General features: G+C 40.9%; 1 protein-coding gene across 50 annotated transcripts in view; it reads right to left on the bottom strand.

The window, feature by feature from the left end:
• The window catches only part of ZMYND11 (zinc finger MYND-type containing 11), a 74,743-nt gene extending 52,623 nt beyond the window's left edge, over positions 1-22,120 (bottom strand). For 11 of the 50 annotated variants that reach the window (XM_086333546.1, XM_086333513.1, XM_086333535.1 and 8 more), the window contains exons 1-2: positions 21,598-21,780; positions 6,811-6,945 (exon numbers count right to left, since the gene is read on the bottom strand). Coding sequence is in view for 34 of the 50 variants with exons in the window: in XM_086333513.1 (XP_086189639.1) it covers positions 6,811-6,926 (116 nt within the window). In the remaining 16 variants the exon portion in view is untranslated. Of the gene's footprint in view, positions 1-1,043; positions 1,167-6,810; positions 6,946-20,528; positions 21,396-21,597; positions 21,781-21,837 lie in introns of those variants that run through there. The other 39 variants (XM_086333552.1, XM_086333514.1, XM_086333553.1 and 36 more) reach the window with 23 other exon arrangements.
• Between the last annotated feature and the right edge of the window lie 842 nt (positions 22,121-22,962).

Here is a 22,962-nt window from a genome sequence, read left to right as displayed (position 1 = left end):
GGTAAAGTTCTTATGGGGCTGGAGCAGAGAAACTTGTGAACACTCACCATCAGCCAAAGCTCCCTTCTAGTACAGAACTCTACAGTGTAGAGAAACTGCTAACAATAAAAGTATCAAACCCTACTGAAGTCTGGTCATAAAGATCTCCAATGTAAGGACAATGGGCACAAAAGAAATTGTGGTTCTGGCAAAAGGTACAGAAGCAGGAGATCATGGTAAATGTGAGACATTATTTTTAGCACTTCATAAAAATGACAGAAGATGCTTTAGAGCCATACCTCCAAAAACTGTTTGCAACCACCTTCCTTTGACACAAGTTCAGGAAAAGTGATTTCACATGACAGGACTGTGGCTGAAGGAACAGAACATCCCTAAAGTGGAAGCATGCCCAAGACAGGTGCCCACAACACAGATCAGACTATAACTACTATTTAAACACATGAAAAGACATTAAGAAAATTATATAAGATACAGGAAAGATATGTCAGAATTAGAAAACTCAGAAATGATGTAAACATGAGAAGTAAATGAAAAAATTCACTTCAGAAGAAGTCCAAACTAGAAGGCACACAAGAGTCAGTATGTAGCAAAAAATGTGGTCAGTATAAGTCATAAAGAAAGAAAATATGAAAAAAACCAAAACTGTATAGCAGCTTTATTCACAACTGCCCAACCTGAAAATTACAAATATAGAAGACAGGAAAAGAAACCAACAGAGTATAAGAAAAAGCCCCCCAAAACAACAAGTAAACAAGATAATAAAAGTCCACAAATGATATATATATATACAATTGACCCTTGAACCTATAGGGGTCAGAGCCCACCACAGCCCAATGTAGTCCAAGACCTGCGTCCCTCTTTACAGTCAGCCCTCTGTGTGCAGCTCCACTTCTGGATTCAGGCAACCCTGAAGCATGCAGCGCCATGGCACAGGGGATAAGTGAACCTGTACAGTTCAATCCACGCTGTTCAAGGGTCAGTTGTACAATTTTTAAGTTAAAAATAGTAACAAGCTTCCTCAAAAAAGTAAAAACAGAAATTACCATATGATCCAGCAATCCCACTCCTGAGTACTTATCAGAAGAAAATGAAATCACTATCTTAAGACTTCTGTACCCTCGTGTTCTCAGCAGCATTATTTACAACAACCAAGACATGGGAACAACCTAAGGGTCCATCAAGAGACAAACTGATCAATAAAACATGGTATACATGTACAATGGAATATTATTCAGTCATAAAAAGAAGGCAATTCCATCATTTTGTAACAACATGGATCAATGCCAATTGTATCTCAGTAAAACTGCAGAGTGGGGAAGTGAAAAAATTTTCTTTAAAGACTCTACTAGAGAATGAACTTCAGATGTCAGTGGTAAGCATGAAACAAACACTTGGAGAAGTAAGACTAAATGCCAGCTCTAAGTACAAAGTATGACATGTAATCGCTACATTCTGTGACAGTTTAGAATCAGTACAGTTGTTCAGAGAGGCTAAAACAGCTTGTCTGGTTTCCATGAGATGTGCTGTCAGTTCCAGCACCGGTGATGGTATTCTCAGACAGCCTGGGACATAGCTGGAGAGAACGACTGAGTTAACTATATGACATCTAAAATGCACCACCCATAGTGTCCTTAAGAATCATGACTCTTACTGTGTAAGAAAGAAGGCAAAGATTTTAGATAGCTCAGTAAAAACCAGTAGCCATAAATTCAAGGGGGAAATATCAGTATGAATTCATTACAACTATATGTATTTCCTAGCTGGTCCACTTAAAGGCCTAGAGACAGAGACCAACCTGGTAGCAACAAGCACACTGAGGGCCAGAAAATGCTCTTGAGACACAATTTCTAACTGTAAGAAACCAGCGTCCCCTGGAGAAATCAGTGGATCCAGGCTTGGGGCACGGTGTGCCCTAGGTGAGCCCGAAAAAATCCTGTCATATCAGAAAGCAGACAGGAACTTCAAAAGACATCACGAAGAGGCTCCAACTGGTCAAAGAAGGGAAGTTAAGCATCAATAGGGATTATAACAGAAACAGACTGAAATACACCAGAAAGAACTATTTGGTCGCCACTGGAGGATGCTATTTTGAAAACCGCTAGTTAAAAGAATCAGTTGTTCTACCTTTTCGATGTGAACCATACCAAATTGGTAACCACACCCTACATGATAGGAAGTTTATGTTCTTATGGAAGTGTTTCAGTTGAAAAATAAAAGATAAACTATTTGACAGATTATCACTATTTCACAATCCTTAATGAATTACTGAATCTAGCCACTGTACAACAGGCTGAGTACTAACCTTGCCAAATGAAACACATTACCACCTATGAGGAAGTCTTACACTGCTAGGATTCACTACTCAGCTCAGTTCAGTCACTCAGTCGTGTCCAACTCTTTGCAACCCCATGGACTGCAGCATGCCAGGCTTCCCTGTCCATCATCAACTCCCAGAGCTTGCTCAGACTCATGTCCATCGAGTCAGTGATGCCATCCAACCACCTCATCCTCTGTCATCCCCCTCTCTTCCTGCTTTCAGTCTTTCCCAGCATCAGAGTCTTTTCTAATGAATCAGTTCTTCACATCAGGTATCAAAGTATTGGAGCTTTAGCACCAGTCCTTCCAATGAATATTCAGGGCTGATTTCCTTTAGGATTGACTGGTTGGATCTTCTTGCAGTCCAAGGGACTCTCAGGTCTTCTCCAACACCACAGTTCAAAAGGATCAATTCTTCTCGGCTCAGCTTTCTTTATAGTCCAACTCACATCCATACATGACTACTAGAAAAACCACAGCTTTGACTAGAGGGACCTTTGTTGGCAAAATGATGTCTCTGATTTTTAATATGCTGTCTAGGTTGGTCATAGCTTTTCTTCCAAGGAACAAGTGTCTTTTCATTTCATGGCTGCAGTCACTATCTGCAGTGATTTTGGAGCCCCCCAAAACAAAGTCTCTCACTATTTTCATTGTTTCCTTATCTATTTGCCATGAAGTGATGGGACCAGATGCCATGATCTTAGTTTTCTGAATGTTGAGTTTTAAGGCAGCTTTTTCACTCTCCTCTTTCACTTTCATCAAGAGGCTTATCAAGAAAGTGAAGTTCTTCTTCACTTTCTGCCATAAGGGTGGTGTCATCTGCATATCTGAGGTTATTGATATTTCTCCCAGCAATCTTGATCCCAGCTTGTGCATCACCCAGCCCAGCATTTCGCATGATGTTCTCTGCATATAAATTAAATAAGCAGGGTGACTATATACAGCCTTGACGTACTCCTTTCCCGATTTGGAACTAGTCCGTTGTTCCATGTCAGGTTCTAACTGTTGCTTCTTGACCTGCATACAGATTTCTCAGGAGGCAGGTCAGGTGGTCTGGCATTCCCATCTCTTGAAGAATTTTCCAGTTTGTTGTGATCCACACAAATGCTTTGGCGTGGTCAATAAAGCAGAAGTAGATGTTTTTCTGGAACTCTCTTGCTTTTTCAATGATCCAACGGATTGCTGGCAATTTGATCTCTGGGTCCTCTGGCTTTTATAAATCCAGCTTGAACATCTGGAATTTCACAGTTCACGTACTGTCTCAGAGAATTTTAAGCATTACTTTGTTAGCGTGTGAGATGAGTACAACTGTGCGGTAGTTTAAATATTCTTTGGCATTGCCTTTCTTTGGGATTGGAATGAAAACTGACCTTTTCCAGTCCTGTGGCCACTGCTGAATTTTCCAAATTTGCTGGCATAATAAGTGCCAGCATTTTCACAGCATCATCTTTTAGGATTTGAAATAGCTCAACTGGAATTTCATCACTTCCACTACTTTTGTTCACAGTGATGCTTCCTAAGGCCCACTTGACTTCACATTCCAGGATGTCTGGCTCTAGATGAGTGATCACATCATCTTGGTTATCTGAGTCATGAAGATCTTTTTTGTATAGTTCTTCTTTGTATTCTTGCCACCTCTTTTCAATATCTTCTACTTTTGTTAGGTTCATACCATTTCTGTCCTTTATTGTGCCCATCTTTGCATGAAATGTTCCCTTGGTATGTCTAATTTTCTTGAAGAGATCTCTAGTAGCCTCCATGAGATGCAAAGAAATGAGCATCAGGATAAGGCACACCACAGGGATGCAATCACAAAGGCAGACTATAAGAAGCCACAGAGTAAATGAACCAAGTCCTTAGATAAATAAATTGCAAAGAAAAAACAAAAACAAAAACAGATGAATGAGAGGGACTTCCCTGGCAGCCCCAGTAAGACTCTGGGCTTCCACTGCAGCAGGGGCAGCTTCTATCCTTGGTTGGGGAACAAAAAACCCACACTCCACATGCCATGTGATGTGACCAAAAAATCAACAAAATTGCTATTATTTTAAAAAAGATGAATGAGAAACATAAATTAAAAATGTCTTTAAAAAGACACTTCAAATAAAAAGCAGCAGAACTGAAACATAGAGCGAGTGGTAAACTACAGTGTTTAGGATTGCCAGACTTCTAAGTAAAAAGAGTCATGACCCCAAAGCCCAAAACTTTTAATGTGTGACTGAAACTGTGCAACTTTTATCTTAGGGAGTAGCTCACCAGTCAAATACAGGATGAAACCTAATGACTACATATACATTCTTCATAGTAACTCCACTAAAACCTTCAGCAGCTTAAGATATTTGATAAAGATGGAAAGGCACTTCTGTGCTCAGACTTAGTTGTAACTGAGTACCTTGATTTACCATTAAAGTTTGAGAAGTATTTACCTACTTAGAAAACAGAATAAGATGATTAGGTTTTAAAGCAAAAGATCTGACTTCCTGTCATGGTCCAATGCCTCTTCCTACCTTACCTTGGCAAGGGTTACAAGCAAGGAAATTAACACTGCTGAGAAGCCACACCACTGGGCTAGGCAGTTATCTAGACAGCTCCTTTCTGGTGCTGACAGTCTGGCAGGGAAATAATTACATGTGACTAGTGTTATGAAAGTACTAGATGCTATGAATGCATCCCGTACTAAAAAGAGACACAGAATACTCTCAGACGAGGCAGAAGGAACACCAGAAACCTCTCAAACACACATTCTCTGATTTTCTATTTTTTTTCATCTTTAGATAAGACTGATATAACAATGACTAACTGACAGATAAATGAATTTATTCTTAGCTATCTTAAGACCTATGGACGAACCTTTGGACATGAAGGAAAATACACCCTGGCACCCTTAAGGCTGTACTGATAAGGAAAGGAGAAGAGAGAATGTTTATGGACAGTCCATTGTGCATACCGAGAAGAGGTGTGCAATGCTGTCCATAGCCTCTGCGAGTCTCTCACAATTTAACATGTAAACCCAAGCACACACAGCCTGGTCATCCAAAGACTACTCTGACACACATGTCAGCAACCTTGGCGGACAAACTCTGAATACCTCACCTGGAGATTCCCACAGGTTCCTAGAGAATGTCCCTAGAGCTTTAGAGAAAGATGCCATGGATTAAGAAGAAGTAACAGCCTGTAAGTTGAAATAGTTCAGTCAAGATTAAATGAATTTTAAAAATTAAATCCAAAGAACAGTATCTTATTTCCACCATTCATCTATAAATTTTGATATAAACAAACTATGTTGGTTTTTTTTTAAATCCAAACCATAGGAAAATACTTTTATATTTCTGTACTTAGAGGTTTTTTAAAAATATTTTTATTCCAATATCACCAATATTAAAGGTAACTTATTTATTATATACTATTATTTTATCCTTATTTTCCACACAGCTATTACCTATTTCTTCCCCTTCGAGTCACCTATAGGAGAGAGTTGTACATGGGCAACTTTAAAATATCCAAAGAAAGGATACAGAGTTAAAACAACATACAACACCATCTTTCTTTCTCCTGGCCTTTCCCTCTTAAGTAACCTTTATAAACCTCTTCACTAGAATATGACTACGTGACAAAAACATAAACATATATTACTTAACTTTGTTGCCTATTAACAAGGACAAAACTAATCGCTTATTTAAATGAGCTTTTGTAAATCATCTGTTTTCCATTTTCATAGTTAACGTTTAAAGGATGTGTCAGAGAATAAGTATAAAGAAATTCTGTCGAAATTATTCTAAAAAATTAAAACATTTTAAAAAGATTAATTTAATTGTATTCCTTTAAAAATACAAAGCAAAACAAAATCAATTTCTATTTGAAGATTCCCTTATAATTAGTACATAACATGTAAACAGAGCATTCATACAGGAGTCAGATTTTTTGCTATTCTGAATCCTGGACCATCGAGATAAATAGCAATGGAAAATAAAATAAAGAAGAACTTCCTTCTTTCAGCTGAAGATATACTGTCTGTAACTTAAAAATATAGAATGAAATTGTTGAAAATTCTGGTTAGTGTACTACAAACTAATAATAAGTTATGTACCGTACCTACACCACATTATATGGTAGCATATATTATTCATACATTAAAATAAACAATGACCAGTAGACTTTTAGATAGTTTACATAGAAGAAAGTAATTAACCAAATACCTTTTGATAAAAGACTTAAATAAAGACTGGCTTTCAAGAGTTAAAAAAATTTTGAATACTAAAAATGTATTAGTGTACTATTGGAAATAGTACACATTGATAGTCTATATAACCTCTAAACACAAGGTGCTTGTGCATGTTTCAGTATTTCCCTAACAACTTTACAATCCTACAAGGCAAAAAGTGACTAGTACTTTGTAATACATGTTGATTAACATAATAAATAAATGATTCTTGGACCTTTTCTCCCAAAATTCCACATAAAATTTGAGAGATCTGTCTGTATAAAATGACTTACTTTGTAATACGGTCAATGTTGGCAATTTGCTTCTGATTTCGTATAATCTCAATGGCTGCCCAAAGATGCTGGATAGCTTTTGTGTCCGCCTGCCGTCTTTTTGTTAAGCGTGCCATGACCTGTTTACTCCTTTAGCTGTAGCAATATATGGAAACATAAGGGAAAAGCACAGATTACCAAATCAATTATCATCAATATAAGTGAGTTAACAGTCAGCACCTCACTATATAGTACAGCCAACTTTTTATTTTCTACCATCCACATCACCAATTACTCCATTAAAATTTTCACTTCATTACTTCACAAAGAATGACACTAAAAGACCAATAGTCAAAAAGGTCTGCCCAAGAAGGAGCAGTCATCTTACATCAATACGCCAAAGAAATACATATATAAAACTTATTATAAAGCAAAAATATTACTACATAAAATTTCATTTTTTGATATTACATTGTGTGTAATTTGACAGATCAATGCAAAATGGAAACTAAATGTCCAAATTATTAGGTACTTCATCATGAAAGAGGCTTCCGTGCTGGCTTAGACAGTAAAGACTCCGCCTGCAATGCAGGAAACCCAGGTTTGATCCCTGGATTGGGAAGATACCCTGAAGAAGGAAATGCCAATCCAGCCCAGTATTCTTGCCTGGAAAATTCCATGGACAGAGGAACCTGGTGGGCTACAGTCCATGGGGTTGCAAAGAGTGAATATCTTTATTCAATATAGACATACTGATAGATGAAAACAACATTCCTTTAAAGAAAAATAAGACCACAAACAGAAAGTACAGAACAGTTGTTTCTGACTGAGGTGTCAAAGGCTGGCAGTTGGTATACCGGTGATGACATGAAAGGACCCACATTATCGGAAAGGTTCAGGTGCCAGCCATTCTTTAAGTTATAAGCAATCAACATTGTTAATTTACTCAGATTTCTATATTCTGAACAGACTGAGGCAAAAGGCCACCGGCTACATCCTGGCAAGACTAGGGGGAAAAAACAGAGTTGCAGCCTGAATGTCTGCTAAGCGATGGTACAACATGAAGAGGCCACACGTCCGAACTCCCCACTGGGCACGGGCACAGACCTGCTGGGCAACGAGAGGCCTGAGCCCTAAAGCACACAGGTTACGATGCCGAGGCCCAAAGGCATAAGACAGACAAGCAAAGCTCTGGGGATGGCTGCACGCTCCCTGGCCTGATCCTTCACCAGCAGGGATGCTCCTCCTCCGAGCTTCCTTGCGCTTCCCTGTGCTCTGGGGAGTCAGCAGAGCCTCGCAGACCCCTTTCCCCGCCTCCACACGTCTTTTCACGGCTAAGTCGGTTCTCCCTACTTCTCCAAAATCCCAAAGAGAGCCAGCAGTTGCCACAGTTTAACAGAGACTCACTTCTGGTGAATCTAGGACCAGCTAGGCTCCTGAAATAAGACAGTTCTTTTCAGAATTACAAAATCAGTTCAGAATCAAAACAATAACGCCAACATTCAAGTTTTCAAGAAAACTTCAGGATAATTAGTTGTACAGTATAGACTGAAATATGAAACTAGAAGATTTTCTAAATTTTAATTATGATTTACAAATGTGTCTTTTTCTAAAAAGTTGAAACTTTAAAACATACAGAAACTTCTCAGTTTAAGTGCACTAGTACAGGTATGTCAAGTTTCCAAACCCAGTAACATTATGATGAGGAATTTATTGGTAAAAGTGACATCTAATGGTGAACCACAATAATACAACTTGTCAGATTATACAAAAACCCAGATAAAAGAACAAAATTTCATTTTCACACACTTAAAGAAAAATAGCTGCCTATTTTGTGTAAGGCATTGTGCTAAACACAATGAAGTATTTTTAAATGTATAAACTCTAGTCCTTGACAGAAAATGACCTAAAACTAGCAGAGGAAATTTGACATATACATGGCACTACTAATTATAATATCATATACGACATAAATGGTCCAAAATATATGCTGTGAGAATCCAGAGAGACATTACTTCTAGATTAAGTAACACTACAAAATGGTAAATGTGGGAAAATATAAAATTTCTTAAGTCTTGAAAAGATAACTGATTGTTTAAAGCAAACATAAAAATAACTGTTAGGTATCATTAGATTTACAACATATGTAGAAGCACAATATAGATGACAAGAATAATACACATGAGGGGAGAGGTAGTAAGCAGTTATATCATTGTAAATTCTCACATTTTATGTGAAGTGGTATTTATTACATTAATTCAAGGGGAAGTATATTAAATCATGGATGCATATTACAATCCCTGAGTCAAACAATGGAATACAAACAGGTACAGTTGACATGTAACTCAACTTGTAAGATGTTTTCAAAATACACGCAGGTAAAGTTAAGAATACTTTACTCAGAAATACAGAAAATATATAATAACAAAGTTAACATTTACAAATACTAAAATAAATAGCAAATATAACTATTATCTAACAGGAGAATATAGTAGAGACTGGTAGCAGAAATTTTAAAAGTGATGTCACTTAATTCCTAGAAATGATTAAATTCAAGATTAAAGAATTAACCAATGCTACATTTCAGGAAAACAGATGTGAAGTTAAAACCAAGATTTCTGAGATCTACCTATCCAAGTCACACAGACAGAACAGAAGAGAGAGCCCAGAAACAGACCTACCAGCTGTTAAGTGTCAGAGTCAGCTCATTCCTGACAAAGCAGCAAACGCAATGCAATCAAGCCGTCTGTTCATCAAGTGTTGCTGTACAACTGGACATCCACACATACAAAAATGAGCCTAAACACAAACCTATGCCTTTAACCAAAATTAACTCTCTATTCTGTTCCACTAATCTATGTAACTGACTGTTACTTCACCAATACCACACTGTTTTAAGTACTATATCTTTATAATAAATCTTGAAGTCGGGTAGTATCAGGCCCTGATTTTGTTCCTCTCTTTCAATACTGAGTTGGCTGTTCTGAGTCTCTGAAAGGCTGGAGAATGTGTAAAGACAAAGGAACACTCCTACACTGTTGGTGGGAATGTAAATTGATGAAGCCACTATGGAAAACAGTAGGGAGGTTCCTCAGAAAACTAAAAATACAATTACCATCAGCAATTGCACTCTTGGGCATTTATTTGGAGAAAACTCTAATTCAAAAAGATACATGCACCCCTATGTTCATAGAGCAGCACTATTTACAGTAGCCAAGACATGAAAGCAACCTAAGTGTCCACCAACAGATGAATAAAGAAGATGTGGTCCATATACATAATGGAAATTACTCAGCCATAAAAAAGGCATGAAATAACGCCATTTGCCGGAACGTGGAAGGACCCAGAGAAGATCATACTAAATGAAATCAGACAAAGACAAATACCATATGATATCACATATATGTGGAATCTAAAATATAACACAAAGGAACTTATTTACCAAACAGAAACAGACACACAGAGACCAGAATTATGGTTGCCAAGGTGGAGAGGAAGGAGGGAGGCATGGATGGGAGTTCGGAATTAGCAGATGCAAACTATTATCTACAGAATAGATAAACAACACGGTCCTACTGTATAGCACAGGGAACTATATCCAATATCATGTAATAAAATATAATGGAGGAAAAAAATGAAAAACAGAACTCCCATATGATCCAGTAATTACACTTTTAGGTATTTATCTGAAGAAAATGAAAACTCTATCTCAAAAAGATAGCTGTACCACCACATTCACTGCAACTGATTCACAATAGGGACTTCCTGGTGGTCTGGTGGCAATGGTCAGGGAACTAGGTCCCACATGGTGCAGCTGGGAGTCTGCATGCCACAGCTAAAGGATCCCAGGTGCCAAAACAAAGATCGAAGATTCTGTGCACTGTAACTAAGACCTGGTGCAGCCAAATATTTTTTTTAAAAACCAAACCTATAGAGAACAGACTGATGGTTGCCAAAGGCAGGGAAGGTGGGAGAAAAATGGGTAAATGTAGTCAAAAGGTAAAAGTTTCCAGTTAAAGGTCATAGTGAGAAAGACTTGGTATATTTCAAGGGGAGAAAAGACAGTGGCTGGAATGTCATAAAGAGAGGTGCTGTGTGAAAAGAGGCAGAGAGGCAGGATCTAAGATCAAACCATGCAGGATCCGAAGTCCAGAATAACCAGCGTGGATTTCCAAGTAATTTCAATGGCAGTAACTGAGAGGATTTTAAACTTAGGCGAGTAGCCGTGATTTGCTTTAAGAAGGATACCCTTAGATCATGGATGTTAGGATGCTGAGTAAAAGACCTTTCTGCCCCTCCCCCCAAAAGTGGACAAAAAAACCAAACATCTTTGATGAACATATACTCCGCAAAAAGTGAAGACACACAATGAATACAGGAATTGTATGTTTCTGGCCAAACAAAGGAAGGTCAAATTTACATAGGGAAGTACAGTCAAAGCTAAGGTCTTTCCAGTAGTCATGTATAGAAGTGAGAACTGGACCATAAAGAAGGCTGAGCACTGAAGAATCGATGCTTTCAAATTGTGGTGCTGGAGAAGACTCTTGAGAGTCCCTTGGACTGCAAGGAGAGGAAACCAGTCAATCCTAATGAAAATCAACCCTATATATTCACTGGAAGGACTGATGCTGAAGCTAAAGTTCTAATACTCTGGCCACCTGATGCGAAGAGCCTACTCACTGCAAAAGACCCTGATGCTGGGAAAGATTGAAGGCAAAAGGAGAAGGGTGTGGCAGAGGATGAGATGGTTGAATAGCATCACCAACTCAATGGACATGAACTTGGGCAAATTTCAGGAGATAGTGAGGGACAGGGAGGGCTGGTATGCTCCAGTCCATGGGGTTGCAAAGAGTCAGGCACGACTTAGCAACTGAAAAATAGTGACGAAAGCAAGCCACTTGCCTAGAACTCCAGAAAAATTTGGGAGTAGAAGGCAGCAGATATAGGGATAATTACAGATGCTGAATAAAAGATGCTATTTAATAATGTGTAAGAAGCAAACAGACTTGTAATAGTATACTCATCTAACATTTTCCACTCTATTCTTCAAGGTCCAATTTTATAGGAATATTCTATTTAAAATGGGATTCTAACGCCATAATTCCTCACTCTATCTGGTCATCTAAAACTGAGAAAATTATGTTTATTTAAGAAAATCTGACTTGAAATATTTTAAAATAATTAGAAAAAACTGAGAGGACTGATGTCAGTGGGAAATGAACTGCAGACGAAGCTATGCCAACCAGCTGGAAGAGCAAATGACCAGTTCAGAACTTGCTGAAGACAACACCAACAGTCAGCAACCAAGCCAAAGGAGGCTTCTCCAGGTCACTCCTCCTCCTCTAAAAGCCCTGACTTCTGCAGACTGATGGAGTCTACATTAGAGAGGAAAGAAGAGAAACGCGTGGGAATTATCAGACACTCCACAGGTCCTCAGGAAGCCCTCTGGTAGACGTGCAAAAACATGAGAAGGCAGGTGTCGGTCACCAGTAACTGGAGTGGCAGTGAATTTCACTGCTCACAGGCTTCTTCCCTTGGATTTCTCTGGGACTCGATTAAGACAATGAAGCTGCTCCTGCTCTGCTCCGACTCTGTAAGTGGAAACGACACTCTCAATCTGGAGGAACATCAAGGACCACCTGACATGCAGACAAAAGCCAAGAATACCGAGGCTGCTCAGCAGCAGTGCCAGGAAAACCTCCTCAGGTGGTCTAACTCACTTGTAGGCACAACTTCACCATGGCTGGCACACCAACTGCCCAGGTGCTTCTGATACCTGTCAATGTCACCAGCTTACTCCGCAACCTGCAGAACACTAGGCTGCTGCTCAAACTACAGGAAATCTCAGAGACACTGAATTGGGTGGCAGCCTGGACATCAATGAACCAGACACAACGCAGGACCATTAGGAAACACTAACCAACCCCACCTTTGCTATCCAGCCCCCTGATCACCAGCAAAGCAACAGTGCCAGAGTGTTTCTGAGGAACCTGAAGAGACTACTGGTTTTCCTCTGGGACACATTTATTTTTCAGGTCATTTAGATTATCCTCTGTAGGAAACTTCAAGATTAAGATTCCTGAAAAATAATTTCTGAGACAGGCAGCTAAACGTCACAGGGTACATCATTTTCTATAAGTCATTACAAAAAGAACTTTCTAGAAGAAGGCATATATACTTGGACTACTTAAAAATAAAAGTGTGGCATTTAAAAAGTTAAACAAACAAAAAAACCCAACTGGAACTTTAAAATAGAGCCCAGAACCATCCCCAGAGATTCTGGCTTAATGTTCTTGTTAAGAAGAAAAAAATTCAGGTGCTCAGTCATGCTTGAGAACCAGTGTACTATCAGGAGCTTCCCACGTGTCACCCTAAATCCCAAAGAATTTATTTAAAAGATGCAAACACTACAGCAACTAAGGTTTACAACAGTATGTTTTTCATTAGGATTTGTTTAAATACACAAATGAATCAAGACAAAGTCTAACTTTGTATTGGTAGCTGTTCAGCTTTTATTTCACTTGGAAATAACTGAGACTACAACTTTTTATTTCAATAATCATAAAAATTTAACTTTCAAGTTACTCAAATGGAAGTTTCTGAACTAAAACAATCTAATACAAATACTGATCACAATCGGGAGCCTACTTATATGTGCAGAATAAGAATGTATGTATTTCAAACTAAAAAACATAAGGTATTTTGACATTACACTAAGTGCAATATTTTTGAAATTTGTTTATTTTTACTTGAAGGATAATTGCTTTACAGTATTGTGTTGATTTCTGCCAAATATCAATACGAATCATCCACAGGTATACATATGTCCCCTCCCTCTTGAGCCTCCCTCCCAATCCCACCCTTCTAGGCTGTTACAGAGAGCCCTGCCTAGTCCCCTGAGTCAGTACAGGGAAGCCTGGCATGCAGCAGTCCACGGGGTCGCAGAGTCCAACACGGCTGAGCGACTGAACTGAAGTGGATCATACAGCAAACTCCCACTGGCTATCTATTTTACATATGGTAATGTATGTTTCCATGTTACTCTCTCCCTACATCCCACCCTCTCCTTCCTCCTCACCCCACACTGTATCCACAAGTCTGTTCTTTATGTCGTGAGAGAACCCACACACCACAACTAGGGAGTACCCCTCTCCACAACTAGAGAAAAGTTCACACGCAGCAACAAAGGCCCAGTGAAGCCAAAAATAAATAATTCATTAATTTTTAAAAAGATAACATTGCTAATGGTAAATAAAATGCCCCAAAAAACTTTTACACATATCAATAGCAAGCCCAAATAAATTAATCTCACTTGTTCCTACAAGTACTGGCCAGCTGAAGTAGATATATTCCATATTAATTTGAGAAGGGCTTCATGTCAAAACTCAATTGAAAATTAAGAGCTTTATCTCTCTAACAGTATTTCTCAGATGCAGTTTTGAAACAGAAAAGCAATCAATAAGCAGATAAATCAAGAATCTACCAAAAAACAAAAACAAAAAACTATAGTGTTCATAATAACTTTCAAGCTGAGATAGTTTAGCCTTCATTAAGCGTACTGCTCTTTAAAAAATCTTCCTATAGTTATTAAACATAAGAAAACCTTGTGTAATATCCCCACTGATGAGCATCAACATGATCTGAACCTAGGCATGCTACCAATCAGTTCATCAGTTCTCTCCTCACCACATTTCATATTATTTTATTTTTAGACAATAAACCCCTTCTGAATCCTGAAGCCTCCGTACTTGGAGTAACTTTCAAGAAATGATCTATTTTAAAGGAAACAATAAACAAAAAGAAAAGACAACCTGTAGACTGAGAGAGATATCTGCAAACGACCTGACCGACAAGGGATTAGTCTGCAAAATTTACAAACAGCTCATGAGGCTTCCCTGGTTGCTCAAACGGTAAAGAATCTGCCTGCAATGCAGGAGATCTGGGTTAGATCCCTGGGTTGGGAAGATCCCTTGGAGAAGAGAATGGCAATCCACTCCAGTATGCCTGCCTGGAGAATTCCATAGACAGAGGAGCCTTGCGGCTACAGTCCATGGGGTCGCCAAGAGTCAGACTGAGCAACTAACACAAACACGTATGAGGCTTAACACCATCAAAACAAATAACCCAATCAAAAAATGAGCAGAAAACCTAAGTAGACATTTCCCCAAAGAAGACATACAGATGGCCAAGAGGCATATGAAAAGATGTTCAACAGTGCTAGTTATTGGGGAAATGCAAATCAAAACTACACGGAGATATTGCTTCAAATCAAAACTACACTGCGATATTGCTTAACAGCCGTCAAAATGGCTATCATCAAAAAATCCACAAACAATAAATGCTGGAAAGGGTGTAGAGAAGGGAATCCTCCTACACTGTTGGCGGGAATATAAACTGGTATAGCGACTATGGAGAACAGTATGAAGGTTTCCTAAAAATTAAATACAGAGCTTCCATATGACCCTGCAATCCCATTCCTGGTCATATATCTGGAGAAAAACATAAGTCCAAAAGGATACATGTATCCCAATGTTCACTGCAGCACTGTTTATGACAGCCAAGACATGGAAGCAACCTAAAAGTTCACAGACAAAGGACTGGATAAAGGAAATGTGGTACATACATACAATGCAAAGTTACTCAGCCATTAAAATGAATGAAACAATGCCATTTGCATCAACATGGATGGACCTAGAGCTTGTCATACTGAGTGGAGTCAGACAGAGAAGGAGAAATACCATATGACATACTTATATGCAGAATCTAAAAAGAAATTATACAAATAACTTATTTATAAAACAGATCCACAGACTTAGAGAAGAAACTTATGGCTGCCAGTGGGGAAGGATAGGAGGAAGAGATAGGGAGTTTGGGATGGACACGTACACTGCTACATTTAAAAGGGATAGCCAACAAGGTCCTACTGTATAGAACAGCGAACTGTCCAGTGTGGCAGCCCGGATGGGAGGGGAGCTTGGGAGAGAAAGGACACCTGTACATGTACAGCTGAGTCCCTTTGCTGTCCACCTGAACTATCACAATAGTGATAGTTGGCTATATTCCGATATAAAATAAAGAGTTAAAAATAAGAAATTAGCTATTTCAAGCCAAAGTCAACTTATCCAGCAATGGGAACAATAGAAGATTCCTTGAGACAATGACTGCCCCGTGTAACACAAGACGAAAACTTCAGTGAGAAAGTTAGTCCCTGGTGACTCAGATGGTAAAGAATCCATCTGCAATGCGGGAGACCTGGGTTCAATCCCTGGGTTAGGATGATCCTCTGGTGAAGGGAATGGCTACCCACTCCAGTATTCTCGCTTGGAAAATTCTACTGACAGAGGAGCTTGGTGGGCTACAGTCTATGGGGTCACAAAGAATCAGACACGACTGGGCAACCAAGCACAGCACTGCACAACAAGCTCTTCAATACACTTCTAAATATTTGTATGTATCTTTCTTTCATTTACATGGTAAACGGATAGGAAAGATGTACTCTTTCTTTAAATTTTAAGTTTACTTAGCATACAAGGAGGTCAAATTACAAAAAGATATTAATGATTTTAAGTGGGTCTACCTTTCATTTAAATGCTTAGATAATAACAAAGGAATAAAAAAATTACTAACCATAATAAAGTTGCCTTTAAAAATCATCAAGTAGCTAATAAAAGTCACAAAGTTAAAATCAGAATGAATCTGAAATCAGTGTTAAGAACTCAAAAGTAATTTCAGCTCAAATACAACATGCCTTAACTCACATATATGGTTCTATAGCACCTGTACTTAATTTCTTCGGTTATACCTTATTGCATTTGCTTCAGTAATTCGTTACCAAGTGTCTAGTATAAAGCAGTCTCAATAAATAACAATGTGAATGAACGAATGAACACAAGATATTAAAACATATTCTACTTATTATAAATAATGTCAATATATTTTAATGTGATCTTACAAAACAACTTTATAAAAGCAGTTATTTAAAATTAGTTTACTAGACTTAAATGTTCCTCAGTTTACAAAAAGGCAAATACTGTGTATAAGTTTTTAGCAAAACACATTTTTCCAACTACTGTATAAGAACAGTGTAATCTGCTCAACATATTCCTCTCGTGAGTCCATATGATCCTTTAAAAACCCTATTTTGACAGTATTCCATTGTTATTTCTATCTGTTTCTTTAATTTCACATAGTTAGGCAAATATTAGCCATTTATGTATTGACTGAATAGAAAGCATGTTGCTAAAATACAATGAAAGATTAGCTCAATGTCTAAATATTTACTAGTTGTACATAAATTAGATTTGTAAAATTGAGTTGAGTATCTAAGCCTAACAATTTGCTAAATTTGCCTACTAAATACATACTGCTCTCTATAAATATTTAAATTTCCAAATAAATATTTTATTTAACTTTTAATACTATTTATTTGCATTTGTAAGTAACTTTAACATCAAATATTGTATAGTATTTTCACAATACAAACTACAGGCATACCTTGTTTTATTGCACTTTACCTTGTAGCCCCTTACAAATACTGTTTTTACAAATTGAAGGTTCGTGGCAATCCTGCATTGAACAAGTCTATTGGTGCCATTTTTCCAACAGCATTCATTCTGTTTCTCTGTCACAGTTTGGTTATTATTGCAACACTTTAAGCTTTTTCATTATTACTATATTTGTTAGTGTGATCTGTGATCAGTGATCTTTGATGCTGCTGCTGCTGCTGCTAAGTCGCTTCAGTCGTGTCCGACTCTGTGCGACCCCATAGACGGCAGCCCACCAGGCTTCCCCATCTCTGGGATTCTCCAGGCAAGAACACTGGAGTGGGTTGCCATTTCCTTCTCCAATGCATGAAAGTGAAAAGTGAAAAGTGAAAGTGAAGTCGCTCAGACACAACACAGATAATGGCTAGTATTTTTTTTAACAATATTTTTAAATTAAGGTATGTGTTTTTTTTAGACATAATGCTATTGTACACGTAATAGACTACAGTATAGTCTCAATGTAACTTTTAAATATATATATTGGGAAACCAAAAAACTCACGTTTTATTGTATCTGCTTCACTGTGGTGGTCTAGAGCAAAACCCACAGTATCTATGAGGTATGCCTATAAATAGCTTTTCAAGAATTTTCTAACTGGAAACAGTAATAGCAGGCACACACATGCACATAAAAAAATCTTAAGGGAGTACATATGTTTAAAATATTACATGTGAGTTATTACATCATACTGCTGGGCATTTAGATTTGAATTTTATCTCCCTTCCATTATGTTCATTTCTATCATTTCAACTCTAATCATAGAGATTCTCAAACTTTTATGTTGCTGCTGCTAAGTTACTTCAGTCGTGTCCAACTCTGTGCAACCCCATAGACGGCAGCCCACCAGGCTCCCCCGTCCCTGGGATTCTCCAGGCAAGAACACTGGAGTGGGTTGCCATTTCCTTCTCCAATGCAGGAAAGTGAAAGGTGAAAGTGAAGTCCTTCAGTCGCGTCTGACTCTTAGCGACTCCATGGACTGCAGCCTACCAGGCTCCTCCGTCCATGGGATTTTCCAAGCAAGAGTACTGGAGTGGGGTGCCATTGCCTTCTCCAACTTTTACATTACGTGGATTATATTCTCTCATTTGCTACTCTCATTCACTACTACGTCATTCACTTCTTATGAGAGAGACTATGTAAATGTGTTGAGGGGTTTGGAGGTGCTACAAGGAGGTCAGACCTTATACAATTAAAAGGAAGACTGCTATGCTTTTAAGATGATCATATGTATGATTTTTAAAAGTGGGATAGTATACATAAAGAACTTTGTGAAATGGTTGAGACTTAGTAAACATACAATATATGATACCTATTTTCATCATGGTACTCAGTTATGTAACAAACCTGTGGATACAAAAACATTTCAAAACTCAAGACCAAAGGAGGACAGACCACACTGTACCAAAGCAGATTTATTAAACTTTTTGAACTTCTGACAATGCCACTGAAAGAAAGTAACTGAAAGTCATCAGGTAAGAAATAGTGCTAGCAATTAAACTCTTTCAGATGGGGAAACTGAGACCAGGCAAAGCAAATTTAAATAATTTGTCCAAGGTCACTTTGCTAGTAAATGAAAGATATGAGATTCAGACCCAAGCCACAGGCCTCAAACTCTGCTGGTATACTACCTCTAATCAATTACCACAAAATCTAATCAACCTGTAAAGAAAATTCACTATTGAGTCCAAGTTAAGGTTTTGAAACAGTGAAACTTTTTTCAAGCCTGACTCTTAACATTTTCCCCTTTCCAGACACAGCCTCTTTGCTTTTCAACTGAAAGGTGGTTGGAGAAGGGCATGGCAACCCACCACAGTGTTCTTGCCTAGAGAATCCTCATGGACAGAGAAGCCTGGAGGGCTACAGTCCATGGCGTCCCAAAGAGTCAGACACAACTGAAGCGATTTATCACAGAGGTAGGTAAACAAAATCTGCCACCAGAGGTTTAGGGCTTTAGGCAACAGGAAGACAGCATTCCATACTTTATTATGAATGCTAAAATTCTTAATTACATTCAATTAGTATCTCAATTTAGGTATGCCAAAGGGTATGAAGGTCTTTCTTACACACTATCTGAACAACCCTTAAAGGAAAAGCGGGTACAATTACAAAAGGGTTAAAGTGTGAACACATTCAGGGCAATTCATGGAAACATGCAACATGACAAGCATTCAAAGTATCAACATAATGATAATCTAGGAATACTGCATATGAAATAAGGAGATAATTTTAACATTTTAATTGATTTTTCTTTGTAAAGCTGGGAATATTTACATGTATGTTTATTTAAGTACCTTGCAACAGGTAACTGAAAAAATAAATTGCCCAATTACAAAACGTAAAAGGGAAATTCTGTTTTCATATAAACAATATATAAGTGGGAAAAGTACCACAAAAACAGAGATCCTCTGTTAATCATGCATTGAGTTAAGCAAGAAAAATATTTTATTGAGTCTGTCATAATCATATTTTCTGACCTCTAATTTTCTAACTTGGCCATCTATAAAGGACAGTCCATCAAAATAATGACTGTAACCAATGCTAAAGACAAGGAAAATAACATGCTAGAACAAAATTCACATTTTATTTCCTGCTTGTACAAATTAGAATTCAGAAAAGTCACACAGGTGACTCTTATAAAGAAGCACTCAAACTTTGAAAGTATAGCTAAAACGATTTCCCTGATAGCTTCAAACCATTAATGAGAATCAATGACCCCCAAACCTGAAAAGTTTATGCAGCCCACAATCACTAAGCTACAACTCCCACATTTCTGTCTAAAAGAAAACAAAGGTTTTACTTTCTGCCTTCGAATAGACAATTATTTTTAACCAGTCTCTTGCTTCCACAGGACTCTGCTTACTGTAGGATGCAGCACACCTGGGTGAGCAGACCAAAGGACCCAGGACCTAAATCTCAGAGGGCCCTGCCTGGGCCTCTCAAAGTCTGACCCAAGCATCTCTTCCATCCCTCAACGGGGTGTCGGCTCTGAGTTCAACAGGACCCTGTACTGGGCCCACACCCCACAGGAGCACACGAAGCACCATGAACACACAGTGTGTGACCGCGGGTATCACATGCCCATACCAGGTATGCACACACCTGGTGTGTCACCCGGCACCGTAACTCCACAGGGTAGCATGTCCCTACCACATGTGACACCAAGCTCCAGGTGCACGCCGAGCACCAAACACTCACCAGGTATCATGCAGGCTTCCACGTATGTAACAGCAGGCGCACACCACGGACACACCGGGCAGCCAGCCCACACGGTCCGTAACACCGAGGACCATGGACACTGGCTCTCACGCCCCCACTGTACAAACACCGGGCACCGCTGGGCCAGAAACGCATGAGGGTACGGTCCACGCGGAAGTTGGGGCCCCGGGCCAGCCCGCTGGGCCGCAGCCTAGCAGCTCCCCTCCTGAAGCCGGGCAGGACCGACGGCGGACACGCAGGCGGTGCAGCGCCCGGGAGGTCTGCGGAGGAGGCGGAGGCCTCGCTGCCGCCTGGTTCCCGGACCCGGGGGGCCGAGCCTCGCCTGGGCCCTTACGGACCGACCAACCTGCCCAGCCGCCGCGGACGCCCCCAGCCCACCCTACCCACCCCAGACACTCACAGGGCCGTGTCCCGGCGGACCCCAACCCGGACCGTGGCCCAGGGGCCTGGCCGCGCAAAAAGGACCGGCCTGGCGGGCGCCGCTCACGCGACTCCCCGGCTTCGCGGCCCGCGCAGGCCCCGCGCGTCCCTGCTCCTGCGGGGCCTCCCCCGGCAGCGGGCCCGCCTCCCCCGCCGGCCAAGGGCGGCCCAGCAGGCCCGGCCCTGCGCGAACAAAGCTCCGCGGGCCGGAGGCGAGCGGCGGTCACGCCCGCGGCCCGAAAGGCTGCGGCCGGGCTGGGCCTCACAAAGCCCCCGCCTCGGACACCCGCCCGCGCCCCGCCCGCGCCCGCACCCCCGCCGAGGCCGAGCGTCCCCACCATTATGCTCCGGTGCTCGCCGCCGCCGCGCCAGGCCCTGCCCCTCCGCGCCGGCCCGCCGTCCGCGCCGCCTCCTCCGGGCCGGGCCGGCGGGGCTCGGGGCGGGGGGGCTGCGGTCTCCGGGCCCGGCTCCCCGCCCCGGCCTCCCCTCCTCCCCGCCCCGGCCCGGCCTCCTCCCCCCGCCGCCCGCCTGGACCCCGCGCCTCAGGGGCGCCATGTTTACAAGCTTCCACCACAGAAACTCGCGAGCACCCGGCAAGGCGGCGCGGAGGTCCCGCCGCCGCACTTACGAGGTCTCCTCGCCGAGCGGCGGGCCGGGCCCGGGCGCGGAGTTGCGGCGCCGCCGCCAGGAAAGTTCGCGTCCTCGGGGCCGCGGAGCCGCTCACACGGCGGGCTGAGCGGGGCGGCCGCCCGCCGGCCTCCCACCGCCCGCCGCCGCCCTCGGGCTTTATTGTGTGGCCGCCGCTGGCCGCGGGCTGGGGCTCCGCGCGGGCTCCCTCCCGGCGGGCTGCCCACACGCCCACACCCACCTTCCCGCCGTCCTGTGCTCCGCGCCTCTCCCTAATCCGAGCATATTCCTACGGACCCACACAGGCACCCGAGTCCACACGCACGTGAAAGCTACGTACGTGCGGGCGCGCGGAGCCCGGCGCGGGGCGCACAAAGATCCGGCGCCCGAAGCATCGCCCGCGCGGGCCGCGGCCGCGGGCGCTGCAGGCGCCGGCTCTGTGCGGCCCGGAGGGCACAGGGTTGGAAAAGCAGCGAGGCCTGAATCGGCGAGATCGGCAAAAGGACGTTAATACCCTTTGGATTCTGTTAACGAAACGTATTGCAGGAACATGCTGAATTCTTCATTCCGTGTGTACACAAACAGGTCTTAAGAAAGGACGGGAGCAAGCATTATCGTTTCTGCAAAAACACTACCAGTTTGTGTAAGGAGAAGGAGGTTATCTTTCTTAGTTTGTAATTCTAGAACCAACCTGAGGAGACCCAATATGTGGGTTAAGAAAGTCTCAGTGATAAGGAGACTTTTATAGATTTCACAGTATTTTCTCTAATGAGCTTTGTCCATAAGAGTTTGGAAGGAAGACCTACCAACCAAAACTTCCTAACTCTGATTCTCTTTGGACATGCATACCTGAAAATTGCTGGAAGACTCTTGTCCAAGATATGCTGGAGTCTAATCCAGTTCATCAATCTTTCATAGCTGGTCTCTAGGGCTAAGTTAGAATTTCGAAAGGGAGTTCTAAGAGACATGGCCTTTCATAGGCCCTGGTTCTGATACATACCAGAGAGTTTTTCGTTCTCTCAAGGGACATTACAAAATAATTTTAACTGATTTTAATTGTACGGATAAATATATGCCAATAAAATCGAGCAGAGGGGTTAAAGATGTCAGAAAAAAATCAAGCCATGCTTTTGAATGTGGGACCAGGAATTCTAAAGGTGAATAGCTTTGAGTAAATCATCTTTCTTTGAAAGTCATCTATAAAATAGAGGACTGCATGTCCACACATATTTCACAGAGGCCACTCAAGTAAGACATCACATATGTGTAAAAGGAAACTTACACTTTAGGAGAGAGATCACTAACCCTAACTGCACATTTTTCTCCCGTTAAATTTTTAGCCATCATTTTTATTTTTGTACCTAGA

The sequence above is a fragment of the Bos grunniens genome, chromosome 13, assembly GCF_055505025.1.
Source record: "Bos grunniens cultivar Pamir isolate PY7600 chromosome 13, Bosgru_T2T1.0, whole genome shotgun sequence".
Classification (NCBI taxonomy): Eukaryota; Metazoa; Chordata; class Mammalia; order Artiodactyla; family Bovidae; genus Bos; species Bos grunniens.
Note: the sequence above shows the minus strand (reverse complement) of the source record. Positions and strands in the feature narration are given on the sequence as shown.